Source organism: Mixophyes fleayi, chromosome 6, assembly GCF_038048845.1.
Source record: "Mixophyes fleayi isolate aMixFle1 chromosome 6, aMixFle1.hap1, whole genome shotgun sequence".
Lineage (NCBI taxonomy): Eukaryota > Metazoa > Chordata > Amphibia > Anura > Limnodynastidae > Mixophyes > Mixophyes fleayi.
This window is the reverse complement of record NC_134407.1, coordinates 78,623,437-78,649,406: the sequence shown is the minus strand read 5'-3', so window position 1 is coordinate 78,649,406 and position 25,970 is coordinate 78,623,437. Positions and strand designations below refer to the sequence as shown.

At 41.7% G+C, this 25,970-nt stretch overlaps 1 protein-coding gene across 4 annotated transcripts in view; it reads left to right on the top strand.

Annotated features, from left to right (window-relative positions):
• The window catches only part of LOC142161366 (cytochrome P450 2C20-like), a 131,754-nt gene extending 109,786 nt beyond the window's left edge, over nt 1-21,968 (top strand). For all 4 annotated transcript variants that reach the window (XM_075216920.1, XM_075216922.1, XM_075216921.1 and 1 more), the window contains 2 exons: nt 4,398-4,539; nt 20,530-21,968. In XM_075216920.1, coding sequence (XP_075073021.1) covers nt 4,398-4,539; nt 20,530-20,726 — 339 coding nt within the window. In that variant the 3' untranslated portion in view covers nt 20,727-21,968. The remainder of the gene's footprint in view (nt 1-4,397; nt 4,540-20,529) is intronic.
• Nucleotides 21,969-25,970: the final 4,002 nt, after the last annotated feature.

Here is a 25,970-nt window from a genome sequence, read left to right as displayed (position 1 = left end):
GCCTGCCCTGCACATCTGGTACAATTCTTTCTTGCGTGGCCACCTCCACACCCAGCTCAAGAATGTCTGATTCGATAGGCCAAACCTCTGTCGCAATGCCCGCTGTTAAAGGTATAACACTGTCCTCTGTAGGTAAAAGGCGTGCCCCATTCTGTTCCTGGAAGCCCCTCCATCTGTCAAACCACCTCTAGGCTGAGTAACCTCCAGCCAAACATTGACCTCTATGCAACCAAAGGCCATTACTTGCATCCCATATTACTTCTTACAGAATGCTTTTTTATATTTGTGCCACATAATCCTTTTGGATGTTATGTACATCCCTTGGATCATATAAATGTACTTTATAATGTTCATGTGCTCCTCCGGCCTTGTCTCCAAATAGAAGGTGACAAAGACCAACATACAGCCAATTCACGTAAGACCTATAGGCCTCCTCGCCTGTGCAATCTCTTGACTTAGATATCAGGTAGGTATCTTTGGCCTTCACAGTGATGTTAAACATATCAATAAACCACCCAACATGAATCCTGTCCCTCACACACTTCTGAATTTTCCATAGAACCTGTCACGTTACCAGGAGTGAGATGGTAGCTACTTGCCAGTAATTTGCACAACTGAGATAAGAGGCACAGAATGTAACGCACCCCCAGTGTTGAACAGGGACCCCCGCAAGTAGGTATGGGCTTCGCTGCATGGGACACGCAGGTCGCGGTTCTCAAAGTCACTTACTGGCAAAGTAGTTAGGTGAATATAGAGAGGTTTGAAAGTCCAAGGACAAAGCCAGCCGGGAACGAGGTACCAAATTGCGATCCAAAGAGCTGTTAGGGGACACCAAAGGTCAGAAGCCAGGCGAGTGCTGCAGACAGAATCAGGATCCAGAGATCCAGAAGAATAGTCAATGCCAAACCGAAGTCACAAGCCAAAGAAACAAGTCGGATGCTGGGAACATGGAATTGGATACAGGAACAGGAAAGTTGCTCGAGTTAGGTGGACCTAATACTCTACCTATTGGTGCCAGTGTCTCCCTTATATAGAGAGCTAAATTGATATCCCGACAATTGGTGACACCACTGACCGCTGCCGCAGCTCAGAATTGCCTCTCGTTGCCCGGCAATGGGACACGCATGCGCAGAAGCACAGAAAAATGGCTGGGGGAAGAGCGTCACTGTTAGTAGGCAACAGGACGTGCCCAGCCGTCAGAGAGAGAGAGACATCCATCTTTGCGCATCTAAATAGATGCAGGGACGGTGCCTGGCAGGTCCACTGTATTAGCACAGCACACCACCTCCTCTCCTGCTACTACCTCTTTGCCCAACCTCCTATTATGTACTACACTATTGGGGCCACTGAGCTTCATCCTAAGAAGCTGGATCAGCTTCTCGTTGTTGTTTCTAGAACCCACAGTCTGTAAACCATGTCCGTGAAAAAGGTCAAACATTTCAACTGGAATGCAGCCACCTGGGTGGACGCAAAACCAATCCTAGGCAGAGCAACTTTGGGACCCAAGGCTAGGGCCGAGGTTGCGGGGGTCATCAGGAGAGTGTCACGCTTCAATGCAGAAACTCACAGATAAGGAGCCCGGAATAAGGTGTAAACACACAATATTTATAGTACTATCTGGGTGGTGTAGATATTGAACAAGGATTGCAGGGAGATACAAAAAGCAAGTAACAGGAACACGGCTGATGCAGCTGAACAGGTAGTGGAGGAAACCAGATAAATAGAAGTCAGCAGGCAGTTTGTAGAAATCCCAGAGAACAGGTGAACCAGGAACACAACAAGGAAAAGCACAGCAACAACCAACAACAATGTGACCATCCAGTTTAACTGGGAGAGGCAGGTATAAATAGGGAACACTCAGGTGCAGGAGATAATAGATGCAACATGTTAACTCCTAGTGATGAAAGGAAAGGCACAATAGCAGCACCTCTGGTGAAGAGAGGCTCTGCAGATAATACATTAAGCACAAGTCCAAGGTCCCGGAGGCAGGAGCTGCCAATGCAAGCAGCATACAATGCAGAAGGCTGCAGGCAGATCCTGACAGAGAAGAACTGTTTGAGCAGGCTGTAGGGAGGTGAACATGCAGAAACAGGGAACAGGTGAGGGGGGAAGACACACGTGAAGAGTGGAGGACATGACTGGGGCTGGGCAGGCAGCAAGGGAATCGGAGGGGAAGCCATTCCTGAATCAAGAAAAATGTAGCAAGGAAACGGAGATGGCTGAGCAAACTGGGAGAAACTAAGACTGGAGGGTGAAAAACCATAGCCAAGGATGACAAAACCCAGGCCATATGGGAACCAGCCTGATGAAACAGGTCATTGGGGGGAGGGGTATGAGGGAAAGACAGTAAAATTGTTAACAGGGAGGTAAAGACAGTGAAACCAAGGACGGGGCTGAATAACAGGGTTAGGAGGCATGGCTGAGGGGGGAGGGGGCACCGGTAACCATTGCTTGAGGGAGCTGACCCGAATGTTGCACACTACGCAGAGGGGCCATGTGTTAGAAGCCAAGGGATATCTGAGGCCCTGGGGTATTGGAGGCAGCGGGCTGTGGAGGAAGGACAGCAGAGGAGAGGAAGGGTGACCAGGTAAGGGGGGTGACCAAGGGAGCAGAATTTGGAAGCAACTGGGACAGGAGGGGGGAACTGGGATGGTAGGGGAGGACATGATGGATGGGGCCTAGGGGGGCAGTTTGAGACAGGGAGGAAAACATGGGAGGGAGAGATTACAAAGCTGGGTCCTTGCAGGGAAGGGAGGAGGCACCATGTGCAGGGGCAAGAAAAATGGGTGCCAAAAGTGCCTGCTGCATGGAGACAAAGGAAGCCACACTGCCGGGCACCAGCATGTACAAGCATGCAGCTGTCACCCTGCAGGGCAGCAGACTGCATTGGACCTAGCAGACATCGCAGGGGACAGCAGGGTGGATGGAGGAATGCTGTACAGAGCTCCGTTGGAGCAAACAGTGTCTGGCAATGGGGGGTTGCTATGACCCTGGGGTGAGTGACAGGGACGCAGGGCGCCTGTAGCATGCTTGGTAGTAGAAGGACCAGGGAGAGCCGACTAGGACAAAGCTTTATTGAGGTGATTTAGGGGCAGAAATATGGGGAAGAAGGAGAAGACAGTACCAAGGAAAAGGCAGAGTGGGAAGGAAAGAGCAGAATGCAGACCAGGAGAGCACAGAAACAAAAATGGAAGAACAGTAAGCACAAGAAAAAAAAATAACAAACCTTGTATTATTAACCCTTGCAGGGCACCTAACTTTTTTTCTATTTTACCAAAACCTGGGTGCTTGTATGCCTTTGGGCCAATTACCTGCCCTCAGTTAGTCATATAGCAAGTGTGCATATACTAAGTTATAGCATGCGTTCACTTATATAATAAGTGTGCATGTGCTAAATAATGTCATACATTCACTTATAAAGAAAATGCACATATACTAAGTAATGATATACTTTCACTTATACAGTGTGGTATGTTATGTCATGCATTCACTTATATAGTAGGTGTGCATATACTAAGTAGTGTCATACATTCACTTATACAGCAAATATGCACATACTACATAATATCATGCATTTATTTAAACAAGTAATTGCATACATTATTTTATATAGCAAGTGTGCATACACTATATATTTTCATAAATTACGCACGGTACGTTTGTTTTGGAGGCCTTGATGAATCAGGCCCCAAGTGTACATGTACTAAGTTATGGCATAAATTCACTAATCTAGCAAGAGTGCGTTTAGTTACTAAGTAATGTTGTACATTCAGCTATATAGCAAGTATACATGTAATGAGTTTTGTCAGAGTATATTGACATTCACATATTTATTTCTGAATATTTCTCTTTTATTATTAATTATCTCTTTTTTGCATCTGCAGAAATAAACACTTCAGAATGTTAAACAGCACCCACCCTGTAATTATTTACATATTTCAGTGTATTCTATTTATAATAATATGTAAGTTATGATAACTTGTACCCAAACATCTGCCTCATTACTTGCATGTTGGTGAACACAACAAATCTGCAATTTAAAAGCATAATTTAACGTGCCCCTGTTTGCCAATTAACAGTTCGGTAGGTATTAAAAGTAATAGGGAACTAAATATCAGCAGCCTTATTTACTACAATGAAAATACTACTATTTGCCACTGTAATTAATAAAAGAGCTTTCTGAGTTGGCACATATCCCACTGCGGAAAACAGTAATCTTTACCTAGACTGGCCACACTAGGGCTGGTCCTGAAGCTCAGGATCAGTGTTCAATCACTGTCTCAGTTCTATAAATATAATATGAACACTGATTTTTAAAATAATTAGGTTGATAAGTGTTGAATCAAGAATTAGCATAGGATATTTGAATTGAAATGTTTCTTTTCATCCTCCAACAGGGAACCACCATAATTCCCCTTATTAGCTCCGCATTATCAGACGCTGATCACTGGAAGACCCCTGACGACTTTAATCCAGAACACTTCCTGGATGAGAATGGAATGTTCTGCGCACAGGAAGCTTTGATCCCTTTCTCAGCAGGTACAAAAATGATAAAAGGTCTATTTGCCCTCAAAGAGTTAATTTCTATGCATTTTAAGGCATTAGACAACTGCTCTGCTATGTGCCCTTCTGGACCTGACTTTGATCTCTTCAGCTTCTGAATCATTGACCCCACGGTCGCATTTTAGTAGCAATTTACAAACTGTTTGCCAATGGGGGCCGATCCAAAGGTCAATGCTTGTAAAAAGCAACATTTATTTTAAAGAACAATATTAACACACACATACAGACACAAATGCAAAAAAGTGTTTATGCAAATGTAAAAAATGGGAGAAAGATTTTTATGCAAAGGTTAACAAGTATTGTGACACTTCCTCTCCAAAAGCAAGTAAACTGAAAAAGTATTTTTTGAGGTTAGAGTTCCTTTAACAATTCAAAACACAAAATATGCAGCTATCTTTTGTATAAATGAGTATAATTGTCTTATTCCATGTACCAAAACTTTATGATAACAGTAGCTGTTATAGGAAGTGATATGAAATATGATGATATGATAAATCTTGATTTGTGGACAGCATGGTGGCTTAGTGGTTAGCACTTCTGCCTCACAGCACTGGGGTCATGAGTTCAATTCCCGATCATGACCTTATCTGTGTGGAGTTTGTATGTTCTCCCCGTGTTTGCATGGGTTTCCTCCGGGTGCTCCGGTTTCCTCCACACTCCAAAAACAAAAAAACAAAGTAGGCGGCTGCTATTAAAATTGCTGCTTACTTCTTAATTAAAGTTCCTTAATGAATCAGGCCCCTAGTAATTATTTGACTGTAGCAATTACAAGTGCAATAGTACAGTAACATTATAACAGAACGATTAATTATTTTGTATAGTAGTAACACATCATAAAGGAGAAACATAATATTAAATAATGATTTCTTGTCACCAAAAAATGTAATTGTGATGGCTGTCCTGATCTACTCTAATCAGACCCCAATCATAACATTTATAATCAGACTCAGATATCTGAAGAATATTTTAATGATACTGGATTTACATAGCTTTATGCCTCACGCAGCCACCAGTCTGACTTTAAAAAGGCAGCCCTAGTTTGACAAGCTGTTATCCTTGGTACCCATCCAGAGTTCAGAATCACCCAGGACAATATCTGATTAAATATAACAAGATATTTAACAAGCACCAAACAGCTATTAAAGCATTTATGAATGAACAGCAACAATGCACACTATAGACTGGCACAGCCAACATACAGGTTACTTGGACTTTTCTCACCAACCTGTTAGCCACTCTCAGGGGTACTTATCAATAGGATCACACAGAATCTGCTCAGGAAGTTCTTCCAGAGGCTGGTAGTCCCTTCATATCAGTTGGCAGAGACCGTAATTCTCAATGCGTCGGACTAAGCTATCACTAGGTATGGAATGCCACATTGCTGCTCTGGAAGCTGTATTTTAAAAGGCGGAGAGTGGATCCGTCGGCTGTCAGATATGCTGTAACCGCTGAAATCGCTCTCCTCCAATCAGGATCCATTTCCTGATATGTAAGGATCCCACTTCCACTGACACATTGTCAGAGTATTGGTTCACCAGTCTCCAGCATTTTAGAGTCCTTCTTTTTGTTCCTGTTTATTGCTATTGTTCCTGAACTTCGGCTTGTTCCTTGACTACCCCTTTGTCTTTGTGATTTGGTACCTTTTGTCCACGGCTCCCAGGGGTGCCACGGCGCTGTCACAGAGGTGCCACGGCCAGGAAGAGAAAAAAAAAAACAAGAAAAAACTTACTAATCTGGTGGCGCCCGGGACCCAGCATCCTCCCTCCTCGCTTCTCACTGAAAGTCGGGCGTGACGTCATCACGCCCGACATTCAGTGACAAGCAGGAGAGAGGAGTGTGCTAGGTCCCGGGCGCTGCCGGATTGGTAAGTTTTTTTTTTTTGTTTTGTTTTGTTTTTTCTCTTCCTGGCCCCCGGGATGCAGAGGGGGCAGAGTGAGGGGATGCAGAGGGGCAGAGTGAGTGGATGCAGATGGAGCAGAGTGAGTGGATGCAGGGGGGCACAGAGTGTGTGGAGATGAAGGAGGGTACAGAGTGTGTGGAGATGAAGGAGGGCACAGAGTGTGTGGAGGGCACAGAGTGTGTGGAGATCAAGATGGGGACAGAGTGTAAATTATTCTTTGACAGAAATATAATTGAAAAAAATATATAAAAATATTCTTTTCCCTTGGATTTATGTGTATTATTTTTGCATACAATTAAATAAGTATTTCTGTCCTGATCTAAATACTTATTACGTTATTTTGACCCAACTACTTATAAAACAGGACTGCTCTGTAATTATTTTGGAGGGGTGGCTTGAAAAAATTATGGAGACTCTAAGGGTGCCGCGAACTGCAAAAATTTGGGAACCACAGCTTTATGCAGTACATTATTCTGACTAGATAATCCTATTATAGCAGTTTGCTGTGGCCAGACCTAATCATAGGAGATGCATTTAACAGGCATTGTTTCTGGTTAATTGATCCCCAAAGTCACCAAAACTAGACAAGAGCATTGTTTAGATAATTTGTTTTTTGCTGGGTCCACAGCAGTTCTTTTTGGAAAGTGAAAGCACATTTGTTCAGCATACAGTACACTCAATGCATTTGGTTAAAATAAGAAAGCTTAGCATATATGAAAAATACATTATTATTACTGTAGATTTGTAGGGCGCCCCAGTGTCGTACAGTAGAGAAAAACAGGACATATATAAAACAGGGACCTACGAGGCAGACAAAATAAACACAGACATGAAAACAAAGGGTATGAAGGACACTGCTCATTGGAGAGCTTACATTTAAAGTGGAAGAGGGCACAGCTGAAACAAGAGGAGCAAATGTGGTTCTGAGCGGAAATTTAGACAGTTTTGAGGGTGCATTAATGTGAATATTGTTATCGGAGATAAGGTCACCTCTAAAAAAGAGATGGGTTTCCAAAGAGGGTCTAAAGATTTGAAGGCTGTGGTAAACTCTGAGCCTGGTAGGGAATTCCATAAGTTGGGAGCTAGAGTTGGCGAGACAAGGCGCAGGTCAGAGGTAGATCTAAGGGAGAGTATTTTGATATGAGATTTGAGAGGTATGCAGGGGTAGTGTTGTTGAGGACTTTTTATGTATGGGTGAGGAATTTGTTTTTGATTCTGGAGGACACAGGGAGCCAGTGTAGGGATTTGCAAAGTGGTGCAGCAGATGTGGAGTCGTGAGAGAGGAAGATCAGTCTTGCAGCAGCATTTAGGATGGATTGAAGTGTGGATATATGGGTGTAAGAAATGCAGATATTAGGAGGTTGCAAAAGTCAATACAGGAGATGATGAGAGAATGGATAAGAGTTTTGATACCATGTTGAATAAGGAAAGTACTTATTCTGGCAAATTTTTTAAGGTGGAGTCAACAGGACTGAGAGAATGTCTGGATGTGAGAAATAAAGCACTGGGTGGAGTGAAGTGTGACACCAAGGCAACGGGCTTTTAAAACTGAGGAAATTGTGGTGTTATTGGCAATGAGGTAGATTTGAGTGCAGTTGGTCCCTCTGGCAGAAGGAAAGATAATAAGCTTTGTTTTGGACACGTTTAGCTTTAGGTAGTGTTGGGACATCTATGTGGAGATAGCAGAAAGACAGTTAGATAGTACAGAATGAGAGAGGTCAGGGAAAGAGATATAGATTTGGTTGTCATTAGCATAGAGGTGGTATTAGAGGCCGAATAAGCAGATTAGTGCCCCAAGAAAAGAGGTTTACAATGAAAAAAGTAAAGTGACCCCAACAGATAGTGAGAGTGGAGAGGAGGATGTGCTAGAGGTAGAACCACTAAAGGAGCAGTTAGATAAGTAGGAGTGAACCATGCAAGATCTGTGTCACGAAGGCCAATGGACTGAAGGGTGTGTAGGAGAAGAGGATAATCAACAGTGCTAAAAGCAGAAGAGAGGTCCAGGATAATGAGTATGCAGAAATGATTCTTAGACTTTGCAGTAAGTAGATCATTGATCATTTTTGAGAGAACAGTTTCAGTGGAATATTGGGAGCAGAAGCCTGATTGCGGTGAGTCGAGAATGGAATGAGAGGAGAGAAAGTGAGACAGGCAGTTGTAGACTAATTGCTCAAGTAGTTTGGAGGCAATAAAGAGGAAAGAAATAGGGCGGTATTTGGAGAGAGAGGCTGGATCGAGAGAAGGTTTCTTTAGAATTGGTGAAATGAGTGCATGTTTAAATGAGAATGAAAAATGTGCCAGTGAAGAAATACAGGTTGAAGAGGTGAGACAGAGGTGGACATGCAGTGGAGGAGAGGAATCAGAGAAGTTGGGAGGGAATAGGGTCAAGCAGACAGGTTGTAGGGTGAGATGATGAGATATGTGCAGAGACTTCGTCTTCAGTAACTAGAGAGAATGAATTAAGGGTGGATTGGGGAGTGTAAGTGTGTGGAGTGAGTGGAATTTGGCATGAGAAAATATCTTGTCAAATGGTGTAAATTTTGTCTTTGAAATAGGTGGCAAAATCATGGGTACTGAGGGAGGAAGGGGGAAGCGTGCATGTGGGCAGAGAAGTGAGTTAAAGGTGGCAAAGAGGCAATGTGGGTTAGAAGACTGGATGGATATTAGAGATTTGAAGAATGTTTATTAGTGATTGAAAGGGCATGGCTGTAAGATGAAAGGATGAATTTATAGTGGAGAAAATCTCTGCAGTGCGGGAGCACTTTTGTAGGTAGCGGGTCTGTTTGGTGTGCCATGGTTGGGGTTTGGATCATCAGAGACTATATTTAGTAGCTGGAACTGCATTGTCTAAGGCTGAAGTGAGTATTTTGTTATAAAAAGAAGCAGCCTGATTAGGACAGGACAATACAGTCATTGGAAAAAATAGTTGTTTTAATGAAAATGAGAAGCAGATTGGGTTAAGAGTACTTAGGTTTCATTGTGTACGTGTAGATTTGGGTGCAGGGAGGAGGGCATGAGGTTAGGTGAGCCTGAAGGAAAGGTGGTTGTGGTCGGAGAGTTGAAAATCTAAATTGGAGAAACTAGAGATGGAGAGGTAGCGGGAGAGGATAAAGTGCCCATCACAGTGGGTGGGAGATGAGCTTCATTGTGTGAGACCAAAGGATGAAGTAAGTGAAAGAAGTGTAGTAGCAGAAGAGACAATTGGATTATCAATGGGAATGTTGAAATTGCCTAGCATGAGAGTAGGCAGGTCAAAGTATAAAAAATAAGTGAGCTAGGTCGCAAAGTTGTTAAGGAATTTGGAAACTGGACCTGGGGACGATAAATGACAGCAACACGAGGGTGGATAACAAAATAGATGGATAGTGTGGACTTCAAAGGAAGAGAATGGGAGGGGGGTATGGGAGGTATGACTTGGAAGGTGAAGCTGGAAGAAAGTAAAATGCCTTCTCCACCACCTTGTCTGTTTCCATGTCTGGGGGAGTGGCTGAGGGAGAGTACCCCCATAGGAGAGAGCTGCAGGGGATGTAGTGTCAGATCAGGTGAGCCAAGTTTTCTGCAATGGCATGAATGGTTGTATTGTTACATAAAGATCGTGCACACGAAAAGGGAAGAGAGAGTAGTGGAGATATGTGAATAAGGTTGGCGGGATTGGAATTACGGGTTGGAAGGAAAGATTTGGGGTGAACCGAGGAGTGTGGGCAGATAATGGGGATTGAAAGGGGTCCAGGGTTAAAGATGTCACCAGCAACCATGAGAAGGAGCAGAGTGAGAAAATGGACATGCAAGAAGGATTTGTGGATGTGAGATTTATTTTTGTTTATGTAGGCTGGTAAGTGTGGTGGGTACAGGAGACAGAACAGTTAATGTGTACAGACTAGCAAGGAGGGACGTAGTGAAGGAGAAATTATAATTGGAGAAGGAGGAATAGGGTGATGGAGAAAGAAGAGTAGTTTGGAGAGAAGTATGATGACTGTAAATAGGGGAGTCTATAAATTGAGTAAGTGCAGGATGGAGAGATGTTAATGAATGTGTATTAGCTAGGGTTGGTAATGATAAAGTGGAAAGGAATAATTGATCCAAATTATCCATGGCAATGGAAGAGATGAAGGATACTTTACTGCCCCCTGGCTGGGGTTACTGAAGTAGGCAGTTTCTGCCGCTCTGACACGACGAGGTCCAGTAGGATGCTGACAGTTGGGTGCAGAGGGTATAGCAGCCAAACAGAGATGGTAACAGCAATCACAATTGAGCTCAGAGGGTAGCTGAACAAATGTTGAAACAACAATGACAGTAAGCTCTGTTGGTCCCACAGCTTAACAGAGATGGTAGTTCACTACATCCTAAAACAGCCTTATTAAATGATTAGAACACAATAGTCTGGGGTACAGCACCATAGCCAGGGAGAGAACCATAGGTGCTAAAAGTACATTGATTCCAATCCCTATTTATGTGCGAAACAAGGTGCAGGCTGGTTGAGATTAAATTAACCCCTTATTTATTTCAAATATCATAACAACTGTGCTAGTTTTTAAATGCAAGAAAACTAGAGTCAGAATGTGGGCAATTATAAAGCGGGCCACACATTGGTTAGTCCTGATGCTTGGCAGGACTTTTGTTCAATTTGGACACATGCATAGGTGGCCAAATTGGATGATCACTTTCTGGGTACTGTTACTATGGTTGGTGGATGATTTAATGCATCGGCTGAGTCTTTAGACTGAATTTACCAACTTCCCTGATAATTACCCAGTCAATTTTGATAGGGTCCTTTCCAAACTGCTTGAATGGCTAGTCTACAACTGTTTAACACACTTTCTTATCGTTCAATCCCTCCTTGATCTCTAACAATCAGGTTTCCACCCTCTCCACTCCACAGAAACTCACCAAGGTGACTATTGTTCTACTCTTGGCTAAGTTGAAGGTATCTGCACTGTCATATCCTGGTTTACCGCCTACATCTCTGATCATTTCTTCCTGTTCCCCTACTGCCCTCTATCTGTTGGGCCAAGAACAGAGCCTTGGAAAACCCTATTACTTTTTTCTCTTTACACCTCCTTTCATTCATCTTCAATATCACCTGATTGCTTTTTACACTCTATCTACCTTTCTACCACTGATCTTTCTCCCACGTTTCTCTTCCATGTGTCTGACTGCTACCTCAAGCTCAACATATCCAAAACTGAGTTTATCATCTCTCCACCACCTAGTATCAATCTCTTCCTTTGATGTCCCTTAAGGTTGATGGTGTTCCCTCTCTCCTGTTCCCACACACACTGCCTGGGGGTCACCATTGACTCCAACCTCAATTTGACTCTCCACATCCAGTCCCTTGCCCATTTCTGTTGCCTCCACCTTCACAACATTGCCAATATTAGCCTTTCCTTTCCCTGGATTCCAACAGGACCATCATCCATGCTCTTGTCATCTACTGCCTTGATTATTGAAATCTCTTTGGCTTGGCTGACAAATGCCTGTCCTCCCTGAAATATGGGCTGAATTCGACATTCCTCTTTTGTCTTGCCTCTCTGCAAAACCCACCATTGGCTCCCCATTTTCTCCATGGTAAAGAAATTTGGGAGCTGAATAAAAATATAGAACAAATATATTAAGTTAAGATATTGGTTATGATAAAAGTTTGTATCATGCTCTAATATTTTAATGTACTGAAGACACTATGAGTTAATGTTTGAAAGTGTTCATTGTATGAGATAATTGTAGGAAGTCAAAAAACAGATGTCTCTTCTCATGTAAAATGACTCTATGTATTGTAAATTAACTCATAATGTCATGCTCGAAAGGAAACACTTGAGAGGCTGGAACAATTACATACTTGTCTACCTCAAATAATGCTTTACATGTATTATAATTAGTGTTATAGGAAGTTCACTGTCGCAAGTATATGTTTTATGTGACAGGACTTTAGATATGATGTTTAAAATAACTTGTAGATGTCATGAGTCCTTGGAACCAAATGGCTTAAATAAGCTAATAACTGTCAAATCAGTTAATATCATATGATTTAATTGAGTCCATGAACCAAGATGCCGATCTTATATCTATTAATGTTTGTTCATTAAAACTTTGACTATAACTAATGATGTTTGGACAAAAGCCAGCCAATAGGTTATATAGCTTCTAACGCTATATCTATTCTTGTATGAACTAGACATCTCTGTGCACACAATAAACGGAATTGTCATCTGACTCTGTATTCTGAGGTATTATTTCCTTATCATCCAGAATACAATTCAAGTAGCTTACACTAATTTATAAAGTCCTCTTTAATGCCTCCTCCTCCTACATCTATGACCTTGTCAAGAATTACTCACATATTTGCCCACTATATTCTGTCAATGACCTTTACCTCTCCCCATCACCTATCAACACCTCACATTCATGCTGCTCTCCACATTTGAAACTCCATGCTCCAACCAATCAGACTTGCCCCCAACCTTGTATCTTTAAAATGCTCACCCAAAATTTACCTTTTCACACTTGCCCGCCCGGCTCCATCCTCAGACAATTCCCACCTCTCACGCTGCACCTGCTCCTTTCACTCCATTTCTATCTTCTCCATTTACTACCCTAATTCTCTTAATGTTAACTCTGACAATTTTGGCCCTCTACCTCCTATCTCCTCATCCACTTAGTAATGTTTGCTTTGTTCTAGTTGTGTCTACTTATGTAGTTGCTTTTTCTATAGTCTTTTGTATTGATTTTTACTGAATCTATTGTTTCTGTTGTCCCTTACTTATCTGTATTTTTCTGTTAATTTTTTGTTGACTGTGAGGCGTTGTGGATTCTTTGCATCCATATAAATAAATTAAGATGATGGTAATGATGATGATGAAATGCCTGATATATGCTGTTATATTGCAGTGTGTATGTTCAGCATTTCAGATACATGACCATAAAGTAAGTGACAAGAAATGCTGACTCTAAAGAAATGATCTCAGCTGATTAGAAATAACAGTAAAAAAAATACCTTCCATTTAGACCATTTGACTGAACAATGTTTCCTGCTGGAACAAAGTTGACGCTAATTATCTGTTTGTCGCTGTGGAGCACTCCATGACTATGAACCGATAAGCATCATTACTTCTCAATTTTCAGTTTGAAATTCACACGTCATCAGTGCACACACACACACACACCCCTAACACAGCCAAGCGCATTAAAGTGTCTGCCTATTAATGTTGTGGTTAGGTTAGCCTAATAGAGATTATTGTCTATCTTGTAAGATCAATATATTATAATAAGATCTACTATATAAATGCCTAGTGGCGTGTGTGGAAAAAAAAACCAAGCTGCAGCGCCACCTGCTGGGCACAGTTATACACTGACCTATATATTTCTTGAAGGAGAAGTGACAGTTGGGAGTGGTTGGTGGTTGCCGGGGATGACAGTGGGGAGTTTTTAACACCTTAAGTAGCTTGATGAAGGATGTGGCGATGAAGATGAAGGATGAGGTGATGGAGAAAAATGATGAGGTGGTGACATGTGGACAAAACCACGTTAAAAAAGGGCGCTGAGGAGGCCTGGGCTAGGCCCAAATGCATGACAAGAACCTTTTTAACACCTTAAGTAGCTTGATTTGACTAGAATGCATGAGTATCATGCACGGGTTAACTTGTTATATAATATATTTCTTCTTCAAAGTGGCCATAAAGTAGAGTTACTTACATTTGTTTCTTTTTGTCCATCATCATTTTCTGTAGTGTTTTTAGTGAAGTCTGAAGCTTTATGAAAAGAACAAATACATAATTTGTGTTTACGATTCACTATATGTGTGGGTGGCTAGTTTGTCTGATATAGGCCAAACTGTAGAGCATTTCAGAAGAAGATCACAATTGCAGATTTACAGGTAAAGAAAATTGTAACATGGTAAGTCCCTTTTTTTGGATGGGATCTCTTTTCGATCATGGTACAGAACAGAAGCAGTTTTACTGTTTTACTGTCATTTTACTTCTTTTCATTTTTTCTTCTTTTATTTTTGTTGCTGCACCTAAATAGTACAATTTATGAACATAATTAGTTGGAAATACTATTACATCATTTTGATGTTTACATTTTATGACACTCTTCCTATCCCTTATACGTTCTCCTACTTACTACATTAGCACCCTATCTATTTAATGTTATTGACAACCCATTGGCTTAGTAATGCAGTAATGGCTGTCATTGAGTATTTCAAGGTAAAGAATTAACGGTAAATGTTCTAGCTCCGGCAGGTGAGGAGGAAGGTCTGATGAAGCCCTGTTGAAGATTTTCCTTCACATATTCAGACATGGCTAAAGTCTCGGGTAAAGACAAGGGGTATACTCGACCTCTGGGAGTAATCTTACCTGCCTGTAATTCAATGGAACAGTCCCACGGTCGAAGAGGAGGTGGGTGTTCCTAATGGAATTTTATCAAAATGTCTAGAATTGAATGATACTGATCAGGTAACCTAATGGATGTCACAACCAGTAGGGTCAGAGGAGTACCCGTACAGTCAACTCACATTGGCACTACCTCCTAGAGGGCACGGAGTCTAACGGAGTAGGAGGTTTTTGCCAGAGACTCCTGCAAGGGCGCTTGGTCTTCCCAGCTCCCTGGAGTGGAATAGTCACAAAGGCTGTGATGATCTGTGGATAGATGTGCTGGAGACTTCAGAGAACAGGCAGCAAACAGGAGCCAGGGAACAGGACATCTGAACAGTAGAGAGTAGACCTGAAGATCTGGCAACTTGGTAGAGAAGCAGGTGCATTCAATAGACAGAGCTGACAGGCAATTAGTCAATTAAGAGAATGCAGGAAGTATTGAGCAAACCAGGTGAATGCAGAAAGAGGGAAACAGGTGAGAACAGTGACCATAATGCAGGTTTAGCTGGTGCAATGTGTGACAGTGGACTTGGATTTGGGTAAGGTGGAGATGCCTCTGAAAGGTTGGACATGGGTAAGGCATCTCCAAAAACAGGTGGTACCCCAAGCCAGGATCTGAGAACTAGACCAATCCATTTGGGGAGAATGCTGCTGGAGTCACGGCAACCCCAGAGGATGTTGGTCATTTAATATTAATATAAAAATTACTAGGAGGTAAACCTTAGTCTGTGTTTCTTCTACTATTAACAGTGCAGTCTCATATTGGCCTATCAAATTATAAATTTAAACTACTTGGTTTTGCAACTGTCCTTTCCTACTCCAAAAGTTATCCCTTACAGCATACCCTGTAGCAGTTTTAATTGTTAAGTATAAAAGCAGCAGAGTTCCATGGGTAATATGGTCATGTACATGAGCACCAACACTGGTATCTGTCATGGTTTAGCAATTTGGATCCTAGGTTTGCCTAGATTAGCACTACTCCAGTGAGGTGGGGAGATGGTTTTCACCAGAGGCTTCCGCAAGGCGGTTTGGCCTGAGCTGCGTCTATCCCACAAGCCTTGGCCCTCACTGAGAGTACCAAGCGAAGCCCTATAGGGGAATATGCAAGAGAGGTCAGCAATAGCAGATAACAGGTACAGCAGGAATGATAATGGGTCAGCTCACAGGACAACGGATTACCACTGGGATAGTGGCAGAATACACAGATGAGGGTCAGCTCTGCGGGCAAGAGGTTACTGCAGGAACGATGAAGAGTCAGCTCAGCGGACAGCAGATTACCACTGGAATAGTGGTGGAGTTCACAGATGACTGTCAGCTCTGCGGACAAAAGGTTTCTGCTGGATACAATCCAAAGAAGAGAAAACACCCAGCAGGAGCAATGGAGCCACGTCCAGTACCTAGCAGGTAACTTGAAGAACAGGCATCAGATGCCAGGAGGAGGGGTCTTTTGAATTAGGAGCTAAAATGAGTTAGCCAATAGGAAACAAGCAGAGGAGATAAAAGATCGGTTCTGCGCATAGGTGGCGGCGGCTGGGACGGAGCGGGCTGTCAGCGGGGACAAGCTAAGTGTGCCAGGCATCGGGTAGGCAGCCCGACTGCCAGGCATGTGACAGTATCATTTATGCTGTTATGGTAAATTTAGAGCAGTCAGTAAATGTAGCATGAATTGTAGACATTAGGCCACACTATCCAAGGATATTTAACCAAGTTATATATATTCAACAGGCAAATTATTAAAGAGAACAAATATATAGTGGCTGCATGTTTCATGTCTGACAGTCCTGCATGAATGCATTGCATCTGCTTTAAAATCGAAAGGTTGATTGACAATATCTTCCCAACACCTTTTGGGATATGCCTTCAGGATCCTCATTATATGTTTGGTAATTAGTTCTGGGCTTGATTAGGAAGGCTAATCCTTGTTGCAACAGATGTTCTTGTTGAGCAGGCTTTACAAGGTTTCCACATGGAGATCACCTGAAGAACATTTACATTATTCCATACTTCCATAATTAATGTGATTGAAAAAAAAGACAATGGTCTATCCAGTTCAAGCATTTTTAAAATTTCATATTAATTATCCGGAGAAAGAGTAAAACAATCTTCAAGTGAGACATTTACCATTTTCACTTAAATTTTTTCCTAACCCCATAAATCCTTTCATTAATTGTTGAATTATTTACTGCATCAATTACCCCAACATTTTCTTATATCATCAAATTAATATTTAACATTAAATGAATGAATTTGCCATCACCACCTTCCATGGTAATGAATTCCCCAGTCTCCCCATGTTTACAGAGAAAATCTCTTTCTGTGCTGATAGTGATGACATCTTTCCTACAGTCTCAGTATCATCTCCTTGCCATCTGCACAGTCCTTGATTTGAACTATTCTGCAGACAAATCTTTGTATTGACTATAAATACATGTGTGGATTCACAACATTAGCTCCAGATGACAGCTGTCAGTTAACGATTCACAATGACAGCTTACAAGCACCTTTTTTCAATTCCTGTAATCAACACTCTACTGCACAGCATTCCCTACTCTGCAATCAGCCTTTCATTGACTTGACCTGAAAAGGTCAAGTCAATCAGAACAATTTATCTCTGTTTATAGCCTCCATAAAGTCCCTCAGTTCTACCAAACCTTTGCAGGCCTGGCTCACAATCTCTGTTCAATTCATCCAGTTCATCAAGGTGTTCAATGGGGTTGAGGTCAGGGCTCTGTGCAGGCCAGTCAAGTTCTTCCACACCAAACTCATCATCCATGTCTTTGTAGTTCTTGCTTTGTGCACTGGGGCACAGTCATGTTGGAATAGAAAAGGGCCTTCCCCAGACTGTTTACAAAGTTGGAAGCATAGCATTGTCCAAAATAACTTGTTATGCTGAAGCATTAAGATTGTCCTTCACTGCAGATAAGGGACCTAGCCCAAACCCTGAAAAACAGCCCCATACCATTATCCCTCCTCAACCAAACTTCACAGTTGGCATAATGCAGTCAGACAGGTAACGTTCTCCTGGCATCCGCCAAACACAGACTAGCCCATCTGACTGCCAAACAGAGAACTGTGATATTTCACTCCACAGAACATGTTTCCACTGCTCCACAGTCCAGTGTCTGTGTACTTTACACCACTCCATCCAACGCTTGGCATTGGACTTGTTGATGTGAGGCTTGCATTCAGCTACTTGGCCATGGAAATCAATTCCATTAAGCTCCTGCCGCCACAGTTTTTGTGCTTAAATTAATGCAAGTGGAAGTTCGGAACTCTTCAGCTATGGAATCAGCAGAGCATTGGCGACTTTTACACACCATGCACCTTAGCAGTCGTTGACCCCACTTTGTGATTTTACACGGTCTTCCACTTCATGGCTGATTTGCTGCTGTTTATAAATGCATCCAGTTTCTAATAATATCACTTACAGTTGACCGTGGAATATCCAGCAGGGATGAAATTTCACGAACTGTTTTATTGCAAAGGTGGCATCCTATCACACTACCATGCTTTAAGTCACTATGCTCTTCAGAATGATCCATTTTGTATCTCAAATGTTTGCAAATAGAGACTGCTGGAGGCTAGGTGATTGATTTTATACACCTCTGGCAACGGGTCTGATTGAAACACCTCAATTCAGTAATTAACAGGTGTGGCCAAATACTTTTGCTAGTTTGCAGCATGCGTACAGCGTTTATTCCGGTGTGCGTTACGCTTTTACGTTTCTTCTATGGTTGGTTTTAAAGGGTACTATAGCCACTCATTTAGCAGTATTCTTGATTTGCCAATGAAGCGGCCAATCAGATAAGCAGGTCCTCTTATTGGTCCTAAATTTCTAGGCTCAACAATCCATAGCAATCCTATTGGCTTTCATGTTGTTTAGAAAACTTTCCTGGTGCTCTAGGAAAAAATAAATATTTTATTTGCTTTCTTTGTTGCCCATAATAAACTTATAGACATTGGGCCTGATTTATTAAGGAAAGTAAGGCAAAAAATGAGTACGTTTTCTCCTGGACAAAACCATGGTACAATGCAAGGGGTGCAAATTAGTTTATTATTTTGCACATGAATTAAATACTGGCTGTTTTTTCATGTAGCACACAATACTTGATAGCCTTATTTGTACACTGAAATTTAAAGTTGATTTAGGACATGCCTTACCCCAACTAGAAATCTGCTATCACATTTTAAATTTACTTCCCCCTCCAATGCAACATGGTTTTGCTAAGTCGCAAAATTACTCAACATTTTGGTTTACTTTCCTTAATGAATCAGACCCCAGGAATTTTCCTTCCCTTTCCAGCAGTTGCCTGGCACTGAGTGATGTTGTTCAGTTTACTGTCTATTAGTATTACCAAAACCTTTTCCATCTCACATTTCTCCATTTGTGTCCTGTTCAATGTTCAAGTGTCATAATTTTTCCCACAGCTTAGGTGCACAACCTTACATTTATTTATATTAAACTGCATTTTCCCTTTCCATGCACAACTTGCCATTTTATCTAAAGTTTTTTCATATCAAGTTGTTATCAAGCTCCATGTTAATAAATTTACTGTCTCCTGCAAATATCGACATCTTACTTTTCCTATCACTAAGGTCATTAATAAAAAAAAGTCTCTAACGGATTGGACCCAATTCTGATGACTTTGGTATACCACAAAGTTGGAATATATTATGTTCATATTTATACAATGTTTTCTATACACTGATTATTTTACCATGTACATACTTTATTCCTCTAGTCCTAAGACTGGCCTGGCCTTATCTACAAATCTATTATGTAAAACAAAATTAAATGCTTTTGTAAAGACCAAATATATCACGCTAACTGCACTACCAACATTTAATTTACAATTAAACTCCTCATAACCATTAAATAGATTGGTTTGGCATGACCCCAGGCTGACCTTGCATTATCAGTTTATTATCTATAATATATTTATAAATATGATCTCTTAGAATTTCACTTCAAAATGGGCATTTACCCCTAATTTCAAGGCTCATAATCATTTTGTTTAGACTTAACTGCATATGTGAAATGCAATACCTAGCCGCGCTGGATAAGGGAATATTGCCCAGATTCCAGAGCAGAGAGAGAGTTATAGCACTGTATATAATACTGATTTGTTCCCAGACTCTTCTTACTGTGAGGTGAGTTAAGATTCCATGACATGAATGGAGTTGCACTTTTACTAGAGGCACATATTATGGTTGAAATGCTGAGACCAAAGACAGCCTGTGCCAAGATAAGACCATACTTGCCAACTCTCCCGGAAATTACGTGCGAGCTGGCATTTCTCCAGCATCCTGGATTTCACAGAGAATCGCGTCATTTGACGTGATTTTCAGTGATTCACGGCATTTTGGAGGGCAGGAGGGGGCAATAGCGTCATTTTGGCCCCGCCCCCGCAACGCAAATTACGTTTTTTGCGGGCGGCGGGGCCAAAATTACGCGATTGGTCTCGCCTTGCCCCCTCCCGCCCTCCAGTCACGCCCCCTCTCCTGGAAACAAGTTTCCGGGAGTTGGCAAGTATGGATAAAACAGTGAGCGCTTAGTGGTTTAAGAAATCAGCAGAAAATGTCAAAGCTCAATGACTGTTGGGTAAGTAAAAGGAGATATTATGTTTCTGAAAATTCAAAAGAGAATGGAAGTAGATATTGACAAGTTGGACATGAGTTCACATAATTGTGTTGTTACAGGAAAGAGGGCCTGCCCAGGAGAAGGACTCGCTCGCATGGAGATCTTCCTTTTTCTCACTGGTCTACTTCACAAGTTCACATTCAAACCAGCAAATAGCTCTGACCCCTTCAACCTGAAGATTTTAAAACGAGACTTCCGAAAGCAAGGACTTGTTTACACTCTGAGAGCCTATCCTAGAGCACATAGCCAAGGATGATCAAGAAAGCAACATTGTGTGAAAACATTTAAAAAGGAGCTTTACCCAAAACGTAAAATGTAGTATTGGGTATAATTCACTGTTAAGTTACTTATGATTTACTGTTCACTTTAAGACTATTTGAATCTGAAAGTTGTTTAATATGTTAGTATTGGTGAATTTACAAAGTACATAGCAATTTAATACAATTTTGCCTCATGAGGCTCATTCTGCTCTTAATTGTGCTTGATTAAAGATGGTCTCCGGGCTTTGTATTCCTTAAAGTACATTTTTAGTTTACTACCTCTTCCCACTAGCAGAAAGTGTTTGTAGCATTCCAGGGTTTCCCTCACTACTGACCAATGCTCTCTCTTTGTGTCAGTGACATAGGGAAGAGGAGATTTAAACAATGCAGGTATAACTTTGTCTAAACAGCATTTGTGTTGCAAGCTAACAGTACTTTTTACCTTTCAAATCTCCTTCAAAATATTTAATACAACATTACATTTCTCAACCAGCTGCTTGGACACATCCAGTGACCCCTAAGAATGGTTAGTGGCCAGCTTATTGTCCTGTTATAACAGTTATCTTCCAGATGGGCAGCATTTTGCTTGGAATCAAAGGTCAAAAAATGCATAGAAAAAACCATGCAAATGAATGGAAAGAATAGAAAATCCTAAGAAAGAAAGAAAATTAGCGCTTCTGTGTAAACTTAGATATACTAAAAAATAATTAATTACTTTATTACTTAGCCACCATAAATTACACTTGATACTAATCAGTTGCAGCTTTCTATCTACAGTTCCTATGACAAATACAGCTCAGTAAGTGGATCCAATATAAAAAACATTTTGGAAACCCTCTACATGTCTGTGAGTGATTGATAACATATGAATCTAAATTGACCATTTGTTTTTCTACAAGTGCACTGTAAGTTCCCTAAGTGACATTTTTTGAGTATTATAGCACGCTATATCCTCAACAAATAATTGGACTCTTTGTTTTTATTGTTTTTAATATTCATGCTATATGGTTTTTAAGAATATGATTTTTAAGAATTAAGTATTATTTATTAACAGGAAAGAATAGAAGTCTGTAACATCGAAATGCTCTTCAATATGCTTGCAATGTTTTAAAAATATAACTTTAAATACAACTCCCTTAACCTATCTATTTCTATTGATCTCTATAATAAAATAAATAAAGTATGCAGATATGTGAAATAAGAATAGAACAATGTGATTAAAACTTAAAATGAGCGGATGTTGTTGAATTTTTATATATTTCTGTTACTTATGGTTCATTATTCACATTTATTGTTACATATGTTAAATCATTATTTTATAAATATTATGCATCCTGGTGTCATAGCTTACGCAGGTAAACAATGCACACATCCCCCACCGTCCACATGATTTAAAAGAAAACGTGGTTCTTCAGATCAGGACACCATCTTCAATTGCTCCATGGTCTGGTTGTAGTATTCATATGCCCACTGTAGGCACTTTCAGCGTTGGACAGGAGTCAGTATGGGCCTCTGACCGGTCTGTGGCTACGCAGTCCCATACGCAGCAAGCTGCGATGCACTGTATATTCTGACACCTTTCTGTCATAGCCAGCATTGACTTTTTCAGTGATTTGTTTTACAGTAGCACTTCTGTGGGATTGCCCCCCTTGCGCATCAATGAGCCTTGGGTGCCCATGATCTTGTCGCTGGTTCATCAGTTATCCGTCCTTGTATCACTTTTGGTAGGTTTCAAAGATTGCTAACTGGAAATACCCCACAAGACCGGCCATTTTAGAGATGCTCCGACCAAGTCTTCTAGCCATCACAATTTGGCCCTTGTCAAAGTTGCTCAGATCTTTATGTTGCCCATTTTTCCTGTTTCCAACACATCACTTCAAGGGCTGATTGTTCACTTGCTACCTACTATATCCCACCCCTTGACAGGTGCCAATGTAATTCGATAATCAATGATATTAACTTCAGTTGTCAGTGGTTTTAATGTTGTGGCTCATCGGTGTATATAATCTTAAGCATTGTGTCTCTTCTGCCATAATAAATAAATTAAATAATGGAAAATAACAAAATAATATAAAGAGATAGACAAATATGCCAACATGTTTCTTAAAATAAAAGGGAGAAAGCTACAGAATAAAAATTAACTTAGTTTAGGGCTAGGGAAAGCAGAAACAGAGCACAACTCCAGATCATATTCAGTGATTTTTAAACACGTTGCTCCATCCCCAGCCCTCCTTTCCCCTGAGGTAACACAAAAGGGACTGCGTGTATGCTAATGGGGATTTACAACAACTTTTTATGACTTCCATTGTACACACAAATCAGTGGGAAATTATTAAAAATGATATATTCCTTGGTCAGTACATCAGTACATCATATAAATATTATTTTACCTCCAATCAACTGTCACATGTATACACACATATGACATACATATGACAATATTAGGTATATTATTGGTTACAATATATTATTACTATATCTTTGCTAAGGAGTTAGTATTTAATTTCAACATGTTAGGAGCCTATCTTCATTGAATTCTATTATATTATACATGTAGACATTGATGCTGGTATGAATTATTAACATCATTTTTTTGTGTGCACTTTCCTAATTTACTATATAGGACATGCTGGACTTTATAGCCAGTATCACATTTGGGGACTTTACATCTGCTGATACCCATGGAGTAGTGTCATAAACATCAGTTCCCAATTTGTGGCAAAGTGATCAACTGCAGGTAATTATTCACACTGCCTGATGATTGCCTAGCTGAGTGACAAGATCGACACCTTCACATATAACTTCCTGCTCACAAGTGCAAATGGATGATTAATCCAGTGGTTCCCAAACTTTTGCAGTTTGCGGCACTCTTAGAATCTCCATAATTTTTTCAAGGCACCCCTCCAAAATAATTACTGAACAGTCCTGTTTTGTAAGTAGTTGGGTCAAAAAAACGTAATAAGTATTTAGGTCAGGACAGAAATACTTATTTAGATGTATGCAAAAATAATGCACATAAATCCAAGGGATAATAATATTTTTATATATTTTTTCAATTATATTTCTGTCAAAGAATAATTTACAGCTAACTTACACTGTGCCCTCCTTCACCCACACACTCTGTGCCCTTCTTCATCTCCACACACTCTGTGCCCTCCTTCATCTACACACTGTGCCCCCTTCATCCACACACTCTGTGCCCCTGCATCCACACACACTCAGTGCCCCTTCATCCACACACTCCGTGTCCCTGCATCCATACACTCTGCGCCCCTTCATCCACACACTCCGTGCCCCTGCATCCACACACTCCGTGTCCCTGCATCCACACACTGTGCCCCTTGCATCCATACACTCTGTGCCCCTTCATCCACACACTCCGTGTCCCTGCATCCATACACTCTGCGCCCCTTCATCCACACACTCCGTGCCCCTGCATCCACACACTCCGTGTCCCTGCATCCACACACTGTGCCCCCTGCATCCATACACTCTGTGCCCCTTCATCCACACACTCCGTGTCCCTGCATGCATCCACACACTGTGCCCCCTGCATCCATACACTCTGTGCCCCTTCATCCACACACTCTGTGCCCCCTGCATCCATACACTCTGTGCCCCTTCATCCACACACTCCGTGTCCCTGCATGCATCCACACACTGTGCCCCCTGCATCCATACACTCTGTGCCCCTTCATCCACACACTCTGTGCCCCCTGCATCCATACACTCTGTGCCCCTTCATCCACACACTCCGTGTCCCTGCATGCATCCACAGACTGTGCCCCCTGCATCCATACACTCTGTGCCCTTTCATCCACACACTCCGTGCCCCTGCATCCACACACTCCGTGTCCCTGCATCCACACACTGTGCCCCCTGCATCCATACACTCTGTGCCCCTTCATCCACACACTCCGTGTCCCTGCATGCATCCACACACTGTGCCCCCTGCATCCATACACTCTGTGCCCCTTCATCCACACACTCTGTGCCCCCTGCATCCATACACTCTGTGCCCCTTCATCCACACACTCCGTGTCCCTGCATGCATCCACAGACTGTGCCCCCTGCATCCATACACTCTGTGCCCTTTCATCCACACACTCTGTGCCCCTGCATCCACACACTCTGTGCCCCTGCATCCACACACTCTGCCCCTCTGCATCCACTCACTCTGCCCCTCTGCATCCACTCACTCTGCCCCCTCTGCATCCACTCACTCTGCCCCCTCTGCATCCTCACTCTGCCCCCTCCTTTATTCTTTTGCCCCTCCATTGCTGTTTCCTGTCACCATTCCCCTCCATTTCTTTACTTACCATATTTGACCTTTTTTCTTCTATTTCTTCTGTATTTTCTTCTGTCTTACCAATACAGTGGTGCCTGGGACCCAGCATCCTCTCTCCTGCCGCTTGCCACTGAATGTCGGGCGTGATGACGTCACGCCCGACATTCAGTGAGAAGTGAGGAGGGAGGTGGATACTGGGTCCAGCCGGATTGGTAAGTTTTGGGGTTTTTTTCTCCTCCTGCCACGGCACCCTTGTGACAGCGCCGCGGCACCCCTGGGAGCCGTGGTGCACACTTTGGGAACCGCCGGATTAATCCCTTGTGTACACAATAAGTTCACAATTTACATCTGGAGGGGGGGGAGCAAGCATTCATATATTTGTTTATTTATTTTATCAACTCATGGCTAAGCCCAGCCCAGACTGTCTAGCAATGAGGCTGGCTGAGGAATTGGTAGACTGCTACTCACTTTTCAAACTATTTATTTTTATTTTGAACATTGCTGGCCCTGTGAAATCAGGACTGGTGTTAGGGTTTTGGGTAATTCTTCTGCAATCTGGGAATACATTCGCCCTACTCTAGTTAATATTTGATATATACAAGGTTAATCTGAGCAGGATAAAACTGAAAACTTTTATTTAATGAAAGCAATGATCTAAAGGAGTAGGTGGCCAACCCTTGAAAATATTCTTTACTTACAACTTTAGAAAAATATACTGTAAGCAACATGTTTACTGACACAGTACTTATATGTTTTTAAAATTTTTTAGAAATTTAAATTTGTACCATCTTAAGGAAAAAGAGTTGACTGCATAATAAGAAGGGGTGCTATGTGATCTTTAGTAGTGTCAGAGGTTGCCACTTTTTAATGATTCCTATTTTTCTTAATGACAGTACTGAAATTTACTGTCTGTATATTTACTGATGATTGGTAACCATGAGTGGACACAGTC